The sequence below is a fragment of the Herpailurus yagouaroundi genome, unplaced genomic scaffold (genome assembly GCF_014898765.1).
Source record: "Herpailurus yagouaroundi ecotype Mexico unplaced genomic scaffold, PumYag 203, whole genome shotgun sequence".
Lineage (NCBI taxonomy): Eukaryota > Metazoa > Chordata > Mammalia > Carnivora > Felidae > Herpailurus > Herpailurus yagouaroundi.
In genome coordinates, this window is record NW_024412434.1 from 15534967 (window position 1) to 15555872 (window position 20906).

The 20906-nt window shown below is 36.8% G+C and overlaps 1 protein-coding gene across 2 annotated transcripts in view; it reads right to left on the bottom strand.

Annotated features, from left to right (window-relative positions):
- The window catches only part of PLXDC2 (plexin domain containing 2), a 457733-nt gene that overhangs the window by 285573 nt on the left and 151254 nt on the right, over positions 1-20906 (bottom strand). For both annotated transcript variants that reach the window (XM_040451269.1, XM_040451268.1), the window contains exon 2: positions 1890-2101. In XM_040451269.1, coding sequence (XP_040307203.1) covers positions 1890-2101 — 212 coding nt within the window. The remainder of the gene's footprint in view (positions 1-1889; positions 2102-20906) is intronic.

Consider the following 20906-nt stretch of genomic DNA (forward strand, 5'->3'; position numbering starts at 1 on the left):
CGCACCCCAGCTAAAGAGTGCTCAGGGAAGAAATATGTTGCCCTCTGCGAGTTGCTATAACAACACTGTTGCCAAAATAGCAGGCACTCTGCAGGAGTCAGAATAGCCTCTTACAGATATTATATGACTTCTGCTCCCGGCACATCCTCTGTTGCCTATTGAGGGGCCTGGCTGGGGCAGTCAGGGACCACCAGAGTCACATGCTAGCCAAGGAGATGGAGAGGGGTTTTGAAAATTGCTGGCCTTCTCACATACACAGAATCCCAACGGCCTGTGCTTCAGATCTTCTGAAGATTCCTTTCGCTATGCAGGAACAAAATGATGCCTTGATAACTATTTGGAGAACTGTGTAGTGTCTGTTTCAGGAAGTGGAGTTCTTTTCCTAAATAATGAGGGTTTCAGGGCCGTAAAAAGAATGCTGTTTGGTTCCTAAAAAGTAGGAACTGGTCACCTAGGAGAAAATAGAACTACAACTACAGTTTGAGAGAGCATACACAAACAGACGATGGCCAGACCATGGATGACAACAGAACTCTTACCCCCAACCTCTACAGAAACCAGTCCAGGGAAACAACCTCAGCAGCACTCAGCCCAGAATGATCAGGGCTTGGTGAATAACTGACAGCTTTCCTATCTTTTGCCTCTAGGTCTAACTCAGTAAAACCCAAATACGGTCCCCAAATCGATCGCCCGAGATGCTCTGCTTCTAATTAACCCACCTCCAGCTTCTCCATGCCAACAACTTCCAATCAGAGCATACCTGAAGCCTCCTCTTCTTTTTAAAGGAGAAACTTTCCCACTCCCCTGCCTGCTTTTGAGTCTCTACCAAAGGGAAGTGATGGAAGCTGACTCTTGCTAGGGCAGACTGAATAAATAGCCTCCATTCTTGTTTGGGTGGTTTTTGCTTATTTCCATAAGATTGACCTCTTTGTTTTTGTTAGATCTGGAGGACTAACAGGAGCCTATTTTGTGATTTGCAATGCTAAGGACAATAGAAACTTAAACGATGTAATACTACACTTGCGGCCTCTGGGCAACCCTACAGACTGCCTAAAATGTACCCTCAGCAAACTTCCATACTCATCCAACCCAACTCCAACCACCCTCATTCCACTCCATAACTCCAACCATAACAAAGAATTGCTTACAGTCACCGAGTGACCGACCATTCCAGTTCGCCCAGAACTGTCTTGTTTTCAGCACTGAAAGTGCTACGCTCCAGGAAACCCTTAGTCCGGGGTAGAATGGGACAGCTGGTCACTCTATGAGACTCTTCAAGCATGCCCTACTGTTCTAAGACTTAGCCATTGAAAAGGCAATTTACTCTGCCGGGAATCTCCTTTCTTACTCCAGGCAGGGTATCAACCTGGTGAGCTCCTCTCAACTTGCCAAGCCCCTGCCTAAATGCCCTCTCCCAGGCTAAGCCTCTTTGACAGTGGTGCATCCCCCAATCCTAAGCAGGTGATCTCTCCCTCCTCCATGCCATGCTATAGCCTGTATTTTTCTCGTACGTATCACATAGCCTAGAGATGATGTGGTTACACGGTGACTTCCTTGCAGGCAGGGGCTGTATCGTGTTCCTTTGTGTTTCCTCACGGTCATCACCACATCAAGCTACTATTTGTCTGTTTCTAGAGTGAATGAATACATCTGTGACTAAATAAATGGCTTAGCTACGATGTATTTACTTATTTAATATCGTTACAATTATTTATTACTGAATTAGTAAATATCAACTAATTATTTATGGATGAGTTAAACTGATTCTTACAAAAAGTCCCGAAGCTCTGGACTGAGCTGAAGGGCCAGTCTATACATACGTGGGAGTTGGGTGCCTTACAGGAAATACATGCATCAATCCATTTCAGTTGCCCAGACTGGTTACCTACCTCAATCTGGGTGGTGTTGTCCTGCCCATCATCCAGTAGCAGGTCTGTGAAGCCTCTGGGCTCTGGGGAGTCTTGGCCCATGCTTGCTCGGTTCGAGTCTACTGCCTTGAGGGAATCCAAGCTCCTTTTCCACCGGTGGCTGAATGCATGCGTGTCCACATCAACTTCCTGTTCTGTTCGTGGGAAGACCTGAGCAACTTGATATTGCCAATCTGTTTGAACAAGAAATACAATGATGAGTTGCCACTTGCTATGAGTCATATACATGCTCACTAACAGAGCAGAAGAATAAGTCTGCTAGTCATGAAAATAGGAAACTAACTCATAACAGCGGAATCTGTTTAATTATAATATTTTGAGTTGGTATGAACGTCTCTGTGTAGAATGCAATTTTAAAACATGCCATAAGTCATGACAATGGTTAATGTGCAGATCCAGCAGAGTCCCTAAAACAGATGTGCAGCCCTAAAGCAATGCATTTTATTCCCTTCCCTCCCCACCCTCTGCACACACACGCTTCATAAACATTCTCTAGTTGTCCTGAGAAAATAAGCTACAATCCAAACAAAGGAATGAAACCTAGTGATTCTTAGCACACTTGAAAATAAAAATCAGACGTTATTAACTTGTGAGTTTATATTCCCTTCACACAAGTTTTGCTGGGCAGCAAGGAGACAACAATGTATTTGAATGGGTTAAATAATATATGGAATGATCTTTGTGTAAATGTGCTAACCTGCTTTGTTGCTCACAAGTCAGATTTGGTTCATTGCCCACCTCACTTAATAAGCAACACCCACAGGAGGCATCACAGAGGCTCTTGTTCATTTGTGCTGATCTCACCTTGGACTCTTGTCAGGGTGGTGAAGGATGACAGTGATAGGCACTTAGAGAAATGGATGGGAAGGCAAAGAGACCAAATCACAAAGGCATTTTAAAGCCATCTGCAGGGACTGGCCTTGCTGACCCAGCTCATCCTGCTACTACAGGAGGGAAAATAAGATTTAATCATTACTCCTAGTCTTTCATTTCAGTGGGTCAGCAGGGGAAGGTATATCGCAAGTATGGGAAATTCGGTTTTTGACCAAGAAGAACAGGCTTCTTCTACACAACTATTACCCAAAGATATGAATTGACAGCCTTTATAACGGGCAGGATACAGGTTCAAAAAGGGCTAAGAGAGCAGTGATTTAATTATAGCTGTGATGTTGCCCTCAACATGAGAACATTCCAAGAAACCAAAATGTACTTAATGTGACTTATTACACCACTGTATCAGCTACTTAGAACTCTAATAACTAAGTTAAGGCTACCACTGCTAATCACACACAAATGGTCTAACACATTTCCCGTTCAACTCAGAAAGGTGCTAATAATTCTTCTAGACAGAAAGGATATTCTTTGGTTTCACCGTGAACTTAAAAGATCTCCCACTGCTTGATGCTTTGGCAGATACAGCCCAGAGAGAAATACCACCATATTACCACCATAGTGTTGGTAATTTAGACTTTTTCATGGGCCCATGCAATATGAGCTTAAAAGAACGGTGAAGACAGAAGTGGCCAAGAGCTCCACGTATAGGAACTCAAGAGCTAGAAAAATGGAGCACCATGCACAATTCACAGAATTGTTGTAAGGTACACAAAATCTCAGGTACACAAAGGGCTGATCATGGGTTCCCCCCCCCCACCCCCGCCTGCCAACTCACAGTAAACGTTCAATCACTATGGCTAATGAGTATTGTCATCATCACCATATAAAATGTTTCTTTTTTAACATTGTTGTCCCACTGGCCATTGAACTGTGCTCAATAAAAATGTTGATGACCGACTGACTGATGGATAAATGAGCTGTTAACAGTCTCTTTGGAACAGAAATGATTGGACCAGGCAGAATTAAGTAATGGAAGAAATACTGAACAAGGATTCAAAAGACCTGGGGTGGAATTCTTTGTTAGGTTTGCTGGATATGGGGTCCGGCATAATTTACAAAACTCCGTGCTTTGGTTACCCTATATTTTAAATGGGAATGAAACTACCTTACCTGCAAAGGCAGACAGCTTTTCCTGACGATGTGTCAGCTCTAAGACCTATGGTTCTAGGCAAAGCTACATAAAGCAATTTTATTTGCTTTATTTATATATTCTGCCTCATTACCAAAAATATATGAGTCAGCATACAACAAAACTAAGCAATACAGTTTTATAACAACCAGCTAAGACCTGCTGGCCCAACACTTAGGTTAATTTTAGAGATGTGTATTTGTCTTGCACTAAAGGTGGTGGCTATCTGAATACAAATAATCATATCAGAGCAACTGAAAATCTATACAAGATTCTTGTTAGAATGTCAATCCAGATAAGAAATGTAGTAAATACAATGCAGTTAATGGATTACATGCTCCTGGATATAAAAATGGCTTTTAAAACAATCACACAAAGGGAAGAGCTCCAAGCAGAGGTTTTTCCGTCCTCTAAAATGTAAATCGGGAAGTCTACCTAAAACTTCAAAGAATTAATCTTTATTAAAAATCTTCAAAACAGAATTTAAAAACAACTCTTGGGTGCTACTGTTTGATATTAATTGCTTGATATTTATGTTATCACTACCTTTCCAGAGATTTATAACACAAGACAAAAAATGGTACTTCCCATGATGCCTGGAGGCCAGGAACATCACGCTAGCCCCCGTGATCCTGGCACAGGGCAGTGAGACAAAATAACGAACACTGGGGGGCTGTCTGCATAGAAAGTCTCTTTCTCAACTTCCTTGAGCCCCTCTCTCATTTTTCCCTACCTTCTTACCCTAGAGAAAAAAATGGAAAGGAACTTCAAAGCTTAGGGGTGATAAAACCCATATTCCCCACTGTTAAACTGACTAAAAGAGGGGCGCCTGGGTGGCGCAGTCGGTTGAGCGACCGACTTCAGCCAGGTCACGATCTCGCGGTCCGTGAGTTCGAGCCCCGCGTCGGGCTCTGGGCTGATGGCTCAGAGCCTGGAGCCTGTTTCCGATTCTGTGTCTCCCTCTCTCTCTGCCCCTCCCCCGTTCATGCTCTGTCTCTCTCTGTCCCAAAAATAAATAAATGTTGAAAAAAAATTTAAAAAAAAATTGACTAAAAGAAAAAGATCATTAGTTCTGTGACTTAACAGCCTTCCCAAGCAAGCCCATACCTAAGCCTGTAAAGGCCTCCAGGAAAAGAAATTGAAACCTAAGGACAACCAGTCTCACACAGCCAACTAGGCTTTTCTGAATCAGGTAAATGCTTAAGCCAATCAAATAGTTTTCTTGCTTTGTGTCTGCCTTTTTCCCCATAAAAGTCTCTCCCCTCTCCTGTCCTCAGAGTGCTCCCATTTCTGGCTCAGGGCTGCCAGACTAGAATTGATCTTTGCTCGGGTAAACTCTTGAAATTTTTAATATGCCTCAGTTTATCTTTTAACACTACATAAGTTGAAGTTTGGCATGTTTGATTAATATGTCAAATTCTTTTCATAGTGTTTTCATAGTTTCATAAGTAATGCTTTAGAAGGGTTACTGGGGAAGGTAAATTTAACAGACAGGGAGGCCTCCTGTATAAGACAAACATATATGCTGACTCTAGTACTCACAAAGTAAGTCCTTAGACAGCTGTGGGGTTGTGGTGGGTTTCCCTCCCCCCCCCAATTGTTAGCAATGTTTTATCATTTTTATTCTCTTGCTTCATGGTCATGTTAACAGCTATTACAGCTGCGGAGTGGTTTGCCTCCATTATGGACATGCTCGCTCCTCCTAGAATTTGCTACCTTCAACTTTGCAAACCTATCACTCAATTACTTGCTAGCTCTCGTATTTACAAAGACTAAACAGGATCTAAGGAAGGCACTGAGGGGTTTTTTTTAATAAGAAAATTTGTGAGCTTTAGGGCTTGGCTACTGTGAATTTTCTTTCGGTTGTTATTTTAGACCTAATTCTTTTTCCCTGGTGATGTTATGAATACTAAGAGGAAACATTCCTATATGCTCCTAATTCAGTCCTACATGGTTCATCAAGACTGGAGTATGAAATTGGCTTAGATTTTGATCTCATTTCAGAATTATTTTTTAGACAAGATAAAACAAGTCAAGAATGAATATTTTATAGAAAAAAAGACCGAGAAAAATTGGCAAAACCACAGCATGGTCATCTACATTGTAAATTATTCCTGGGCACTTCATTTGCTTTCAAACTCATAAAAATATTTTAAATTATTCTTTAAATCATCACCAAAACGAATCATTCAGAAGCAAGATACAGGGATATATGTAATATAATTTTCCCCTTCCCAGCTGTAGTGAAAACAAAAGCATCAGGAGGGATCTTTGAGTAGTCTGGCTCAGCAGATTGTTTGCTTTCTGCCCACTGTATGTTAATTAAGCCACTGATGGAAAACTTTCAAAGACAATTTTCTCCAACATATCTTGCTGTAATTGTTAATCACATGGCTCATGGAAATATTAAATATATCTAAAGACTCTCTTTTGGATATGAGAGAAAGCTTACAGACATATTTCTGTGTGTGTGTATGTGTGTGTATATGTATACATATATATATAGACAATACATAAATTAATCAACACATTCTTGAGATATTTTATTCAATTAAAATAGCAGATAAACTATCACTGAAGAAGCAACTTCATTACATTCCAAATTAACGTTACTATGAAAGCCAATAATGTCTAGTTAATCCGAGAGTAAAAACAAGAAACTCATGTGTATCCTCCTATCATTCTTTGCAAACCATGTAAGTCCCTTTTGTGACATCACATACTGTGAAATAATTTAAAATAAAATAAAAACAAAAGGTAAGAAAACTGTGCTGAGCTGGATATGTTTATATTTAGGTCTCACCTGAACGATTTTATTAAAATAGCTTACATTTAACAAATAGTTATACTTTGAAAACATCCTTAACCGTATGTTGTATGTCTTCCATACAGACCATATACACAATACATGTCAAACGACCAAGAAGTAACTACATAAATTGACATGCATCTTATGTAATTGAGGTCTGTCTGTGCCTTTTGATAAGCATTTTGATCTACACTTTACAAGTGAACCCCTGTGAATCCTCTGCAGAAACATGAAGACTGTTCACTGCAAACAGATTTGATGACTAGATTCATCTGAAAATAGATAAAATTATCTGGCTGAGGTAGACCCCTTTATATGGCTTTGCATCTCATTTACTGTGGAAGTAAAGAGGAAATTCTATATAAATCGTTATATCCATGGTTATGTCCACTAATGAACCCACAACATAGTGGATTTGAGGTTTTGACTGACAGTGTTACAGAATAAGACAGCTACAGAAGTGAAAGTGAGAAGTGAAAGCATTCACAATGTTGCAAAATATGTTGAGAGATATTAAAGCATTTGAGTAGCCCCTAGACATCAGAGTCTTTTTAAGCCTCCCACATGATTATTTGAGCCCCCTTGGATGAGAACCACTGCTCCATGCTCTAGTCCCAACATACATGCCTTAGGGTATGTACTCATCACCTCTTGCCTCCAATCTGGTCTTACTGTCTTCAAACTCTTTCTTCTCCAATCTTCTGTATCTGCTACCAGAAGTACCTTTCAAAGTTATTCACTTCTCTCTTTGGCTTAAAACCGCTAATGGCTCATTACCACCCACAAAACTATAAACACTCCATGCTTTTGTTCCAATCACCCTCCCCTCTATTTGCACTCCGCCCCCATCATGCCCTAGGCTCAGACCATGTAGAATTTTTCAACAATCTCTTTATTTGCAAGAAGTATAGTTACCTTTGCATGGAGGAAAACCCCTTTTCATCCCAGACTTTGGGCAATCTCACAATTCCTTGAAGATCCACCTCAAATATTCTCTTGTTAAATGAAGCTTCCCTTGGGGCACCTGTGTGGGTCAGTTGGTTAAGCATGTGACTCTTGATCTCGGCTCAGATCATGATCTCACTGTTGTGAGACTGAGCCCTACATCGGGCTCTGTGCTGAGTGTGGAGACTGCTTGGGATTCTCTCTATCCTTCTCTCTCTCTCCCCTTACCCAACTTATGTGTGCATGTGTACACTCTAAATAGATAGAGAGAGAGAGAGAGAGAGAGAGAGAGATAAAAATGAAGCTTCCCTTGACTCCCCCAGGCAGAGTCTTTTTACCTGACTCTTCAAACACAATTTTGCCTATCCCACTTGAATGTATAATTGTATAATTGTTCAGAAAAGATTTAACACAGCAAGCCTGGGACAGCTATCCTTAGAAAATGCAGTTTGCAAGGCTGGCTGTTGGCTGGTGTCCAGAAACTTAGATTTAGGGAGGGTTCCTGCTATTCTCTAACAGATAAGAGTGGCTCACCATAGCTAAACTGTTTGGGCAAATAATATGGTTTATGGTGAACACCTGCCTTCCTTCTGGAATTCTGGAATCTTGGTACATGCTAGACAGAAGGTGGATATTTGAACAGCTCCCAGTAAAAACACTGGGTGCTGAGTTTCTAATGAACTTCTTGGTTGATGATATTTTACAGGTGTCATCACGGCTTGTTGCTTGAAAAATTAATTGTGTCCTATGTGTTCCTGCTGGGGAGGGCTCTTGGAAAATTGCCCCAGGTTCCCCAGACATTGCCCCAAGTGCCTTTTCCCTTTGTGGATTTTGGTTTGTATCTTTTTGCTGTAATAAATCACAGCCATAAATACAAATATATGCTGGGACTTACGAGTTCTCCTAGCATATGGCCAAAGCTGGGGTGGCCTAAGAGACTCCCAACACTGAGATGTTTCAGATCAGAGACTCTATCTTATTTACATTTTTTTTGGTCCTATCATCATAAGCATTGGCACTGACATATAACAAGTATCCAAAATCTTCTGAATAACAAATGAATGAATAAGTAAATGAAGGATTGACCAAGTTGCTGCTCATCTGAGACAATGACTTAAAAGATTTTATGTGTAATCTCTTAGCTAACTTCTTAAGATTTTAACCTTTCTGAATAGCCAGATCGAAGGGTGGAAGAAGGAGAAAACCCTGGGAAAACAAATCCAAACAAATAAATTTCATTTATGTGATATGAGTTGGACTCCGAAATAGCTCACTGGTCAGTTAGGTGATGTTCGGCAACACTTATGGTTGCAGTTTATCATCTTGGTTCTTTATGGTTAATGAACTCAGTAAGAAATATAACACCTGTCTTTGAAAAATGCAGTCATGGCCCAGGGAGGCTGAAAAATTATGAATTAGATGAAACAAGGACAATTTTAAGTTAAAAGAGGAAAACAGGTTGAGAATGACTCTAGAAGTTTGAGGCATTAATAGTTTTCTAATTTTATTAAGTAAAATAATCAAAAATTTTAATTTTATACATAAAAGGGTATCCTATGGAAACCATTCTCAGTTTTATGAACAATCATCAGTAATATTTAGGACAAGTTTAAGGTAAGGCTACATATTTACTAAAGGGTTAAAAATAAGTACAAAGAATAAAACTTTGTTAGCAGTTACAAAAGAGGTGTTTATGCATGGCTTCTAATAATGAATTAATAATAATAGGAGTAATATTGATAATAATAACTAACTTTCATTTAGGGTTAGTTGAGTACTATGTACTGTTCTACACGTCTGCATACATTAATGTATTTGGCACATACCATTATTTTAAACTGTGTTACATAAGAGAAAATTGACGCATATGAGGTGGTAAGTGGTAGACTAGGAAAGTAAACAGAGCTGAATCCAGAGACTTGGTCTTAACAATGATCTAATCTGCCCCTGATTAATCTTTTGGGGGCTCAATTTAGCAATCTGTCACGAACCCTGATGACATGACACAAAGAAACAATCTAAAAGGGGAACAAAATAAATGAGACAAAATGTGCTATTTAAAAAAGCAAAAATACATAAAAAAATTAGCACCTCAAAGCAAAAAAGGAATATGGTATCCCATCAGGTTGACTGCAAAAGGGAGGAAATGAACCAATGTTAAAGAAAAAAAAGGAGCAGAAAGTAATAGCACACTAATATTAATTATATTTTCATTACATCTTGAAAGGTTGGGACGTACTTGAAAATGAATCATTGATGTTTTTCTTTTTTTTGGTTATTTGAGGATTTTCTATTAACTGCCTAGGAGAAATTGAAAAGAAAACCTGAATTCCTTCAAGTAGACTTCTCACGTGTTTTACCGGGTTGCTAACCTCCTGTTTTGTAATAAAAAAGATGATTATCAAAGAACTTGGGTCTTCCACTGATGTTTCAGATAAATCTATCAGATTTAGAAAATAAACTCATTTCCACAAGAACCACAATCATTTATAAATAATCTATAAACAGAGTAAATAACATTTAATTAAATCTGAGAATCTATCTTTTAATGAAGTCCCTGAAATCTTCTGTAGAAAACACATCATGAACCCAGAAACCACATGGAAATTTTAGGTATGTGACCTGTGACCTCCTACTATCTGTGAAATGAAAGGGGGCAGTTTTATAACCTTTCTGGTCCTTCCCAGCTATAAAGGTCTGGTCATCTGAAAAAAAATTAATAAAATAAAATAAATAATAATAATTTAAAAAACCCTATCATCTACTGGCTGGCTAAGTAGCTTATTAACTTGTTTTAGTCTATTTGCCATCATATATTAAATAGTCTGCATTTGTTTTCCAATTTACTACTTAAGTTGTGAAAATTCACGTATTACGAGACTTTAGAGTCTCTATAGCACAGTAAAAAAGTAAAACTATTTGGTAAAAATACCTTAACACTTCCGTTTCTCATCAGCCATCCTAAACTACCCTTGCTGCCTATATTCAGAATGGCTGGTTTTAAAATCAGGGCTCTGCACTAAAAGCTAAGCCTCAATGCATGAAAAGTGTAACTATATCAGCCAAGGGAGATGGGAAATTCTGTAAACAAGGACTAGTCATGGCCAATAGTTTCTCTTAAAAAAAAAAAAAAAAAAAATTGAGTCTTTTGAGCCAGACCAGGCCAGATGGAATCGATTGGGATAATGGTGCCCAGTGTCAAACATTACATCCAAATGCCTAGGGCCCAAATCACTGAGGGTCTTCGATTAAATTATGGCTGCCAGATGTCTGATACACTTAATCTCACTGCATACAGTCATCCGACCATATTCAGTTTGTGGGGTCAGAATCCATAATGGCCCAATGTTGAGCCCAGAACACAGGCTGACTTAGCCAATGATCACAGATGACAGCCAATGTATGCATTTCTATCATACTGTCTTTTAAGTTTCATCTGATTTATATCAAATCACATCATTATCAACATGGTCCCAAATTTCTATCGGTTAAATGCTCTCTAGAGGTTTGTGTGGACTTGGGTAAGTGGTCAATAACGCAATTGTTATAAAGATAACAAAATTATCTTTACTGTTTATTTTTTTTAAAGTTGTAGCCCAAGAAAACATGAATAGACACTTCTCTAAAGAAGACATCCGGATGGCCAACAGGCACATGAAAAGATGTTCAGCGTCGCTCCTTATCAGGGAAATACAAATCAAAACCACACTCAGGTATCACCTCACGCCAGTCAGAGTGGCCAAAATGAACAAATCAGGAGACTATAGATGCTGGAGAGGATGTGGAGAAACGGGAACCCTCTTGCACTGTTGGTGGGAATGCAAATTGGTGCAGCCGCTCTGGAAAGCAGTGTGGAGGTTCCTCAGAAAATTAAAAATAGACCTACCCTCTGACCCAGCAATAGCACTGCTAGGAATTTATCCAAGGGACACAGGAGTACTGATGCATAGGGGCACTTGTACCCCAATGTTCATAGCAGCACTCTCAACAATAGCCAAATTATGGAAAGAGCCTAAATGTCCATCAACTGATGAATGGATAAAGAAATTGTGGTTTATATACACTATGGAATACTACGTGGCAATGAGAAAAAATGAAATATGGCCTTTTGTAGCAATGTGGATGGAACTGGAGAGTGTGATGCTAAGTGAAATAAGCCATACAGAGAAAGACAGATACCATATGGTTTCACTCTTATGTGGATCCTGAGAAACTTAACAGGAACCCATGGGGGAGGGGAAGGAAAAAAAAAAAAGAGGTTAGAGTGGGAGAGAGCCAAAGCATAAGAGACTGTTGAGAACTGAGAGCAAACTGAGGGTTGATGGGGGGTGGGAGGGAGGAGAGGGTGGGTGATGGGTATTGAGGAGGGCACCTTTTGGGATGAGCACTGGGTGTTGTATGGAAACCAATTTGACAATAAATTTCATATATAAATAAAAATAAATAAATAAATAAATAAATAAATTAAAAAAAAAAGAATTAACTCTGTTTCTGGTAGTTTTATCAACAATATGATATTATTTTTATAGAATATTCTAAAACCATAGAAACATTTGCCATTGCAGGAAAATCCTATTCATTTCAAGTAACTTACTAAGTATTAACTCTATAATCAGGGCCTAATTTTTATACCTCATTATATATATATATGTGTGTATATATATATATATATATAATATTTATATGTATGTATGTATGTATATATATGTGTATATATATACATATATATATGTATAGCTCATTATATATATATATATGTATGTATGTATTTTTTTTGCCTGACATAAAATGATGTCAAACTTTCAAATATAAGTAAAAAAAAAAAGGAATTTCTGTAAGACGTTCTGAAGTCAAATATAAAATGACTCGAATTGGGTCCTAGGTTGTTTCAGGAATTAGAATCCTGCCTTGAAAATTCATGAAGATGAGCTAGCAAAAGGAACATTGATGATCTCATTCTTAATCCCACCTACTGCAAACCTCTCTCCCCAACAACTAAGTGACCATCTCCCACTATGCTATATTCTATAACTGGAAAACATGAAAAAAAACATGCCTAGTTCTCCAAGGCAGAGCAATAATAAGGCTAACACCAAATTTATAAGTTAATAAAACTTATTTAAGATTTTGGAGATGAGGTAGGAAGTTGGTGACAGCAGCCATAGCATGAAATAGAAAACAACCAAATAGTAGATTCTACCCGAAGAGTAATGCACTATGAACAGATAGAACCACATAGATGAACTCCAAATGCATGATGTCAAGTAAGATAAGCCAGACTCAAAATTTCCTATATTATAGGAAAACTCAATAGAGGTAGAAAAGACAGAACTATAGGGACAGGAACAGATCAGTGGTTACCGGGGTGGGGTAAAGGAATAGGCCATAAAGGGAAATGAAAATTTATGGAGTGAAGTGTCAGGCACGTTGTGGTGATCTTTACTTGACTGTAGACATTCATCACAATCCATACAACTATACTGCTAAGGGGGTAGTTTGCTAAATTATACCTCAATAAACCTCACTTTACAAAACTGAAAAAAATAAAAATAAAAAAAAATAAAGTTGTAGCCCAAAGGTTATAAATATAAAGTTACTGTGGGCCTGCATTTTTATTAAAAGATGACTTTAGGGCACGTGGGTAGCTCAGTCGGTTAAGTGTCTGACTTCGGCTCAGGTCATGATCTCACAGTTTTTGAGTTCGGGCCCGCGTTGGGCTCAGAGCCTGGAGCCTGCTTCGGATTCTGTGTCTCCCTCTCTCTCTGCCCCTCCTCCGCTTGCATTCTGTGTGTGTGTGTGTGTGTGTGTGTGTGTGTGTGTGTGTGTGTGTGTCTCACTCAAAAATAAATAAAAATTAAAAAAAAAAGATGACTTTAGTTAGTGTAAGGCATTCCATATTCTTAGATTCAAACCCAGCAGTATTTTTCTGAAATTTGAATGATTACAAAGTTTAACCAGGACAAACTAACAACTTGCCCCCAAAATAATGAGAAATGCTTTCAATTTAATCCAACAGTAAGGAATAAACACCAGATCTGGGTTCAGCCCTAAGGTGTGGTTTGTTCCCATTAGGACTAACCAGATATTAGTTGTTAAATGTTGAATACCATTCCTAGATAAAAAGTGAAACATACAACCACAAAATCTGTATTTTGGGGCTCCCTGTTTTGTGCAAGGGTTGAAAATATGGGGTAAACAAAATACAGATTTAATATATTCAACTTTGAGACTCAGTTATTACACAAAACACAAACACGATAGACAGCCACTAAATGTCAGACAGAAAAAGAAAAGTCTTATTTCAGTTTTATATAAATTTAAAAGGCCAGCAGAACAAAACATCAATAGCACATATCGAGGTTAATACTATGTGCACATCTATTCAATGTTTTGATCTATAAAATGGCAATCATGTATGGTTTATCTGAATATATACAAATATATCTAACCTAATAATTTTTTAAAAGATTAGTCCTCAAAAAAATAAAAATGCCATAAATAGATAACTCACAGCAAAGGAAATGTAAACACTAATAAATGCCCAAGTATTTAACATTATAAAAACAGAAATTCTGGGAGCCTGGGTTGCTCATCTAACTCTTCATTTTGGCTCAGGTCACGATCCCAGTGTCCTAGAATTAGGCCCTGTGTATGGCTCCATGCTAAGCATAGACCCTGCTTAAGAATCTCTCTCTCTTCTCTCTCCCTCATTCACACTCTCTCTCACTCTCTAAAGAAATAAATAAGAAAAAATAAATAATAAAAATAATAAAAAGAGAAATTCAACACAATTCTTTAATATACTACATTCACAAGGATTTATTGTAAATTATACTTGTCAGTATTCGATAGAGAATTTTTCTGAAGCAAGTATTGTACTCTATTATTGGGAGATTCTAATTTTAATCAAAATTTCATATTGGCAAATTTATAATCTGTAGCAAAAGTTTTCTAGGATTTAATACTCTGGAAATATTCTGAAATGGACAAAAGGATTTATGAATAAGTATAAAAAATTATATGTAGTACGATTTGAACTAGGTAAAAAAAGAAAAAATATATATACAAATACACAAAAGGAAAAACATGAGAAAGAAATACATTATAATATTACCAGTACTTTTTTCTGTACTATACAGGACGGAAGCAGCAAGTTTTTTTTATATTTGTCCTTTTACTTCTATAGTGAGGGAGACAAAACCTAAATCTCTGCTTTCTGAAGGTCAAATCCAAATATGCTGAGTTGGTGAAGTCTTTCATCACTACCAATATATAAGTTTCCCAGGGAGAGTTATTTTAAAGTGCTCTCATAGAGCTTTACCCAAACCTATTGCCGTGTTCTTCTGGTTGTCATTATTGATTAAATGCTATTTCTCTACAAACAACCATAAGCTTGTCAAGGAAAGGTGTCATGCCTTTCTTCATCCTTGTGTTCCTTTCTGTTACTGTTCACTAAAATGGCCCAAGGTCATGGCATAGTTGGAGTGGTGACCCGGCGTTTTCCATCATGGTGGCTCTTGCTTAAGACAATTTCATTTCTCTGGGTAAATTCTCATCCTTGAATACTTAGCTATGTTGGGGGTATTTCTTGAGAAAACTTAAAGCATCCCTGCCAAACTCTGTGCAATTTCCTATACTTTCCTAACCTCTTTTTCTATATATGAACTTCATCAAATAAAAGATCAGTGTTACAACACTATAATGCCAAAATCCTTTAAAATTTTCAGAGAGATTAATACAGTAAGAGAAAAGAATGTTCCCATTATTCTGTTTCTCACATTGGATTCGTATATTTAATGAAATATACCTTTATACTACCTTAGGGCCATAAAGCAATGGGCAAAACTACTTAGCTTTGAAATCTCCAAGCAACTTTACAAAAAAGTTCTCTCAAAAAAAGTCACAGGAAAAAGATTTATGCTTCTGAATAGCAAAGGCTTTGTGAAGTAAGGATTCATAAATATTAGTTACAGCAGAAAGTATATAATTCTTCAAACAAAACTGACACTGTTATTTATACTTAAATATGAAATGTTTTATACACAAAGATGTATATCCTTCATGAAGTACTTTTTGGGTATTTACTAGCCAATGACTTGCATAATTCTTCCACTTATGCAGGCCCCCCCTTACGATGAACTCAAACTAGTATTGGAGGTGAACTATCTTGAGATAGAAAAAAATGTATTTCTCTATATAAACCTATGATTTTTACTTTAAAAAAATCATATTCCAAAGACCCTCTATCACAAAAATGGGAAACTCTACATCAAAAGCTGAGAACATGATGGGAAATTGAAAGTTTGACCATTAGTATAAATTTAGTTAAGATATTTTGGTCTTTCACACACTGTATCATACTTTCATCATACATGATATTTTGATTTTGACAAGATTTTTTTTCACTTGTTTTGAAAAAGAGAAATACTTAAATTTGAGTCGAAACTACCATTCATTCAAGTAACCATTTTAAAAGAAAGTTCTCAAGAATTTCTAAAATGTTATGAATGTCTGAATTTTGTCATTACTTTCCTAAATAACGTTCCCTAATTAAATTGCATGATTGCATATATTTATGCTGATTACGCAATTTAACTAACATTGTAAATAAACCACAATCAACAAAATTACATTAAAAAGAAAAGCAAGACAGTGAAAACTGTACTAAAATTAGATTTAAATTTCTGTGATAGATTCCTAAAATATACAAACCACAGTTGAGGATTTAAGCTACCAAAGTGAGACAGAATCCAAAGCAACCCTTCAGTCGCTTAGAGATTAATTGGTAGCAACTGCGACTTTTAGAATGCAATTGTTCATTGTCTTGTTTCCTTGAATTTACCTTTTAGTAAATGATTTTTTTTACCCATACAGACAAATTGCAAAAGTCTCTGCTTTAAGTACTTACTGTAATATACATTCATGTAAAACCTCCCTTCTACGGGTGTGTCGGCTTTAGTACACAACCAAGAAAAAAATCTGAATTGCATAACATAATTAAAAACCTAAAACTTCCACTATTGGGCAAATGCTACTCACTGGGGTATTGTGAAAAATTATGTTGTGCGTATTCACTAGTGCTCACAACAATACTAAGATAAGCATTCTTTCCTTTATTTACAAATATGCAATGTCTGAAAACATGGATTTACGAAAACTTGTTCTGATTCAGAAAAAGTAATCCATAAATGATAGAAGTTATACAATTTCCTTATAGTAAGTGTCCCCCATTTTATAACAATAAAATCATTGTTCATAAAAAAGGGTGAATAACCTGAACGACTTTAAAATATTATTAAAGTAAAATATTGCCTTTCACCTAATATGAAAATTTAAATCATTAAAAAGAAAATAGGGAAAAAATGTAAATATCTATCCTTCTGTTCTAGGTGCAAGAGGCAGAGTTACCGCCTTAGTGAATATCCCTCCTGGATATTTTTCTGCAGGTCTCCTTGTGTCTTTGTACCAGAAAGTGTGTTTGTGTGTGTATGTGTGTGTCTACCTGTGTATAGCTTATTTATTTCAGCACTACAGAATAAATATTTTCCCATGTTCTTGACTATATACTAAATTTAATTAACAATTAATGCCTACCATAAGTGAATCCTCAATTGTTGAACTTTCACGTTGATACTAAAGGCTACATCATCCTCATTTCTTTTCTCAGGAACAATTTCTGAAAGAGGGATTTGGACTCCCTGGCACTCAGATTGTTATCAGTTTACACACGCACCAGCAGGACATGAAGACAGGTATCCCATGTTTTCTCAATAACTTAACGATATCTCCCCTACCCCCCAATTCTTTTTTTACTTGGTAGATTAAAAAAAAATGGAATCTCCTTTTAATTTTGATTGCTAATGAGTCAATATTCTTTCCTGTGTTTCTAGTCTTGATTATCTTATTCGAATCTTTTCTGTGGGATATGGAACTTTTTTTAACTTAAAGAATTGTTTAGAAAAAAAATCTATACGCAATTTTCAGGAACTCATTTATCATATAAATCTGTCAGAAACAACTTTGTTGAAATTGACACAACTTTCCCTGAGATATGAGAGCAGTACGTTGCTCAGTTGCTTTTGTACAGTTTAAAACTCAACAAACATGATTTCCTATATCTTTATGTTTAGCATCTGTCTTTGGGAAACATACTCCATAAATGGGGGGGGAGGAGTAGCTTCCAAACCAAGAACAAAAGCAATAAACTTATTCATCATTAATAAAGGCCATGAGGAGAGAAAGTGTGATTATTTGATGATGGGAATCTAAATTTTAGAGCTGGGGGAAAGGAATGAGATATAAGATGAAAGTTACAATTCTAGTTCTTCCCCCTATTTTCTGTTAACAAAAAAATCAAGACAAATAAAAATAATATAACATCAAATCCCAGAGAATCAACCTACAATAGAATAAAGAAGGAGGCCCATGTACCTTAATATTTAAACATTTCAATCAAATTGAAGCCAAACATGTTTTTATGGCACCCTGGACACCAAAAGGAAGGAAGGCACTATGGTACTAAGGGTATGAAGTTGGCATAAAAATATGTTTTGGCGAACACGTCACTCTGAAAAGCCAGACAAGCCTTCTGACAAACTAGCAGAGGTAAAAAGAAAGCAAAGAGGTCTTAATCGGAGGTATTTAGGAGAATGGCCACAACGTTGTATAAAAATTAGTTGGGGAGTTGGTTAAAGTGGAGAGAATCCCTTTGGAGATAAAGTGACACGTGGTTATTTATTCTGTGAAGGTGTGATCTGCTGTGGTTTGCCACATGTCTCCATCTAGGACCATTTTCTATGCTCTCTGGACAAAAAGGTCTTAACCTTCCACTCATTATTGAAACCATCATAATGGCTTTACTCCTTTCATAATTCAATTACTATAAACCCAAGAATGGTAGTACTTGAAAAGAGAAAATTGAGAGATATCTATGAACTATATATATATATATATATATAGAGAGAGAGAGAGAGAGAGAGAGAGAGAGAGAGAGAGTTACAAATATATAATTTTATATATCTATGAGCTATAAAATATATAATTTTTTTCACCTTCAACCATTTCCCACTTCAAAAATTGGTGATAACGACCCATGAGCACTTCTAACGTTTACATACAGAAATCACAATTTGACTTGAACTCCAGTCCCACTCAAACTGAAGCCTCCTGCATGTTTACAAGAATACATTAACACACATTAACATGTTTTTATTCTACACACAAAATTTTCTTTCACATTTCCCAGAGGAAGAGCAAAATGCTCTGAGGCGAACTTTTGAGTCTATTACTTCTAAAGAATGACATGTGAATAAAGAGAAGAAAACAGATCAGCTTGTTCTCGTTTTAACTTTACATAATGTCTCACATCTCACGACATGCTGTTCTAGAGTGAAGTGTTTTCACCTGCCTTTTGTTATGAATTACTTGGCTAGGTAACAAACAGGCAGTCCGGGATTATTTTTTTAAAGCCATCAATATCCTTCCATGCTGTTTAGAATGCCGAGAGAATGCTTTCTTCCTTTCTCACTTATCAATCAAATACTTCATGAAGCTTAATTAAAATTAAGTCAAAAATATTCTCTGTGTTTGTATAAACCTTAAATTTGTTAACCTGTTATTGGATTTTCAAAAATACCTGTTTAGAAAACTGATTTAATTTTCTATTTATATGTAAATTTCTATTTCTAAGCTTAAATTCAGGTCCACACCGAGAATGCTAATCCTAACTCTACCATATTTAAACTCATTGTGGGTACAATTAGAAAGATCTAGGACCAGTCTGCAATACATTTACCAGGATCAGACATTTAAAACATTCCAAAAAATTCTACAAAATGCCTATCTAGGTTCTTGTTTGAGGAAAAAATAAAAGTGCTTTCTCTTCAATTCATTGTAAAGGTTTTTATTCATTCATTTATTCAAAATCAGATCATGTGACCTTCTAGCTTCAAACTTTCCAAAGGCTTTCCAGTGGTATATAGAAACAGCAGCCAGAATAAAGGCCGAGGCAAGAATGAGCACCCTACTGGAAAATTGGAAGGGGGACCAGTGTGTCTGGAGTAGAGGCAGCCTAGGCAGGGTAGACGGAGAGAAGGCTGAGGTATAAGCCTTGCAGAGTGTAAGGAAGTTGGATTTTAGTCTGAGAGAGTTGCAAAGGCATTGGAAAGGCTTAACGAGGGGAGAGCATGATCTACCACATGTTTTTGAAAGATCACCTACACTATGCTCTTAAGAATGGTTTCTAGGAGTCTAAGATACATTTTCATACCCTTTGGCTAAACTGATAACAGTAAAAAAAAAAAAACGTGGATGTTTTTATTCTGAAGATGTTCAGTTGTCATATAGAAAGACTAATGGTGTTCATTCAGTAAGGGGTTGACCAATTCCTATGAGCTCTTAGCAAAAAGAGTGGACTGTGAGAAGAAAAATTAGTAATTAGGCTGACAGATGACTAACAATTTACATGTCCAGAGTCATCAATTTCCCATTTCATGTATTTAGTGAGACACATGAAATATTTGACTGTGAATTTTCCACATGTAACATCATCAATATACATGAAAATAGGAAAACAATCTCTACTATAATTCACTTCAATAATCTCCACTACAGTAGAATAGTTGACTTTTGAAGAAAAAGTTTGAACTGGGTTTAAACCGAATGGGTCCACTTAGATGTAGACTTTTTGCAGTATAGTGCTATAAATGTATTTTCCTTATGATTTTAACTTTTTATTCTCACTTTTTATGCTTACTTTATCATAAGAATACAGTATATAATACACATTACATACAATATATGTGTTAATCAAATATTTGTTATCAACAAGGCTTCTGGTCAACAAGAAGATATTGGTAGTTAAGTTTTGGGGGAGTAAAAAGCAATTCGGGGATTTTGGGCTATAAAAGCAGTGTCGATACCCCTAACTTCTGCATTGTTCAAGGATCGACTGTACACCTAAATTCCATACGTGAAAGTGTGGCATGAGGAGAAGAAAGTAACTCGATTTATTCTGCCCTCAACTCTTTTTGTTTAGTATTCCAGTAGGCAGAGAGAAACACAGTTTTGGGTTAAGTTAAAATCAAAGACAAGAAGTTTAGAGTGTCTTACTGTCCATATGCAGAAACTTCATAGGAAATTTACATTTCTACCAGAAGTCTAACCAAAGATTGTTTTCAATGTATTCACTGCCCTAATAACT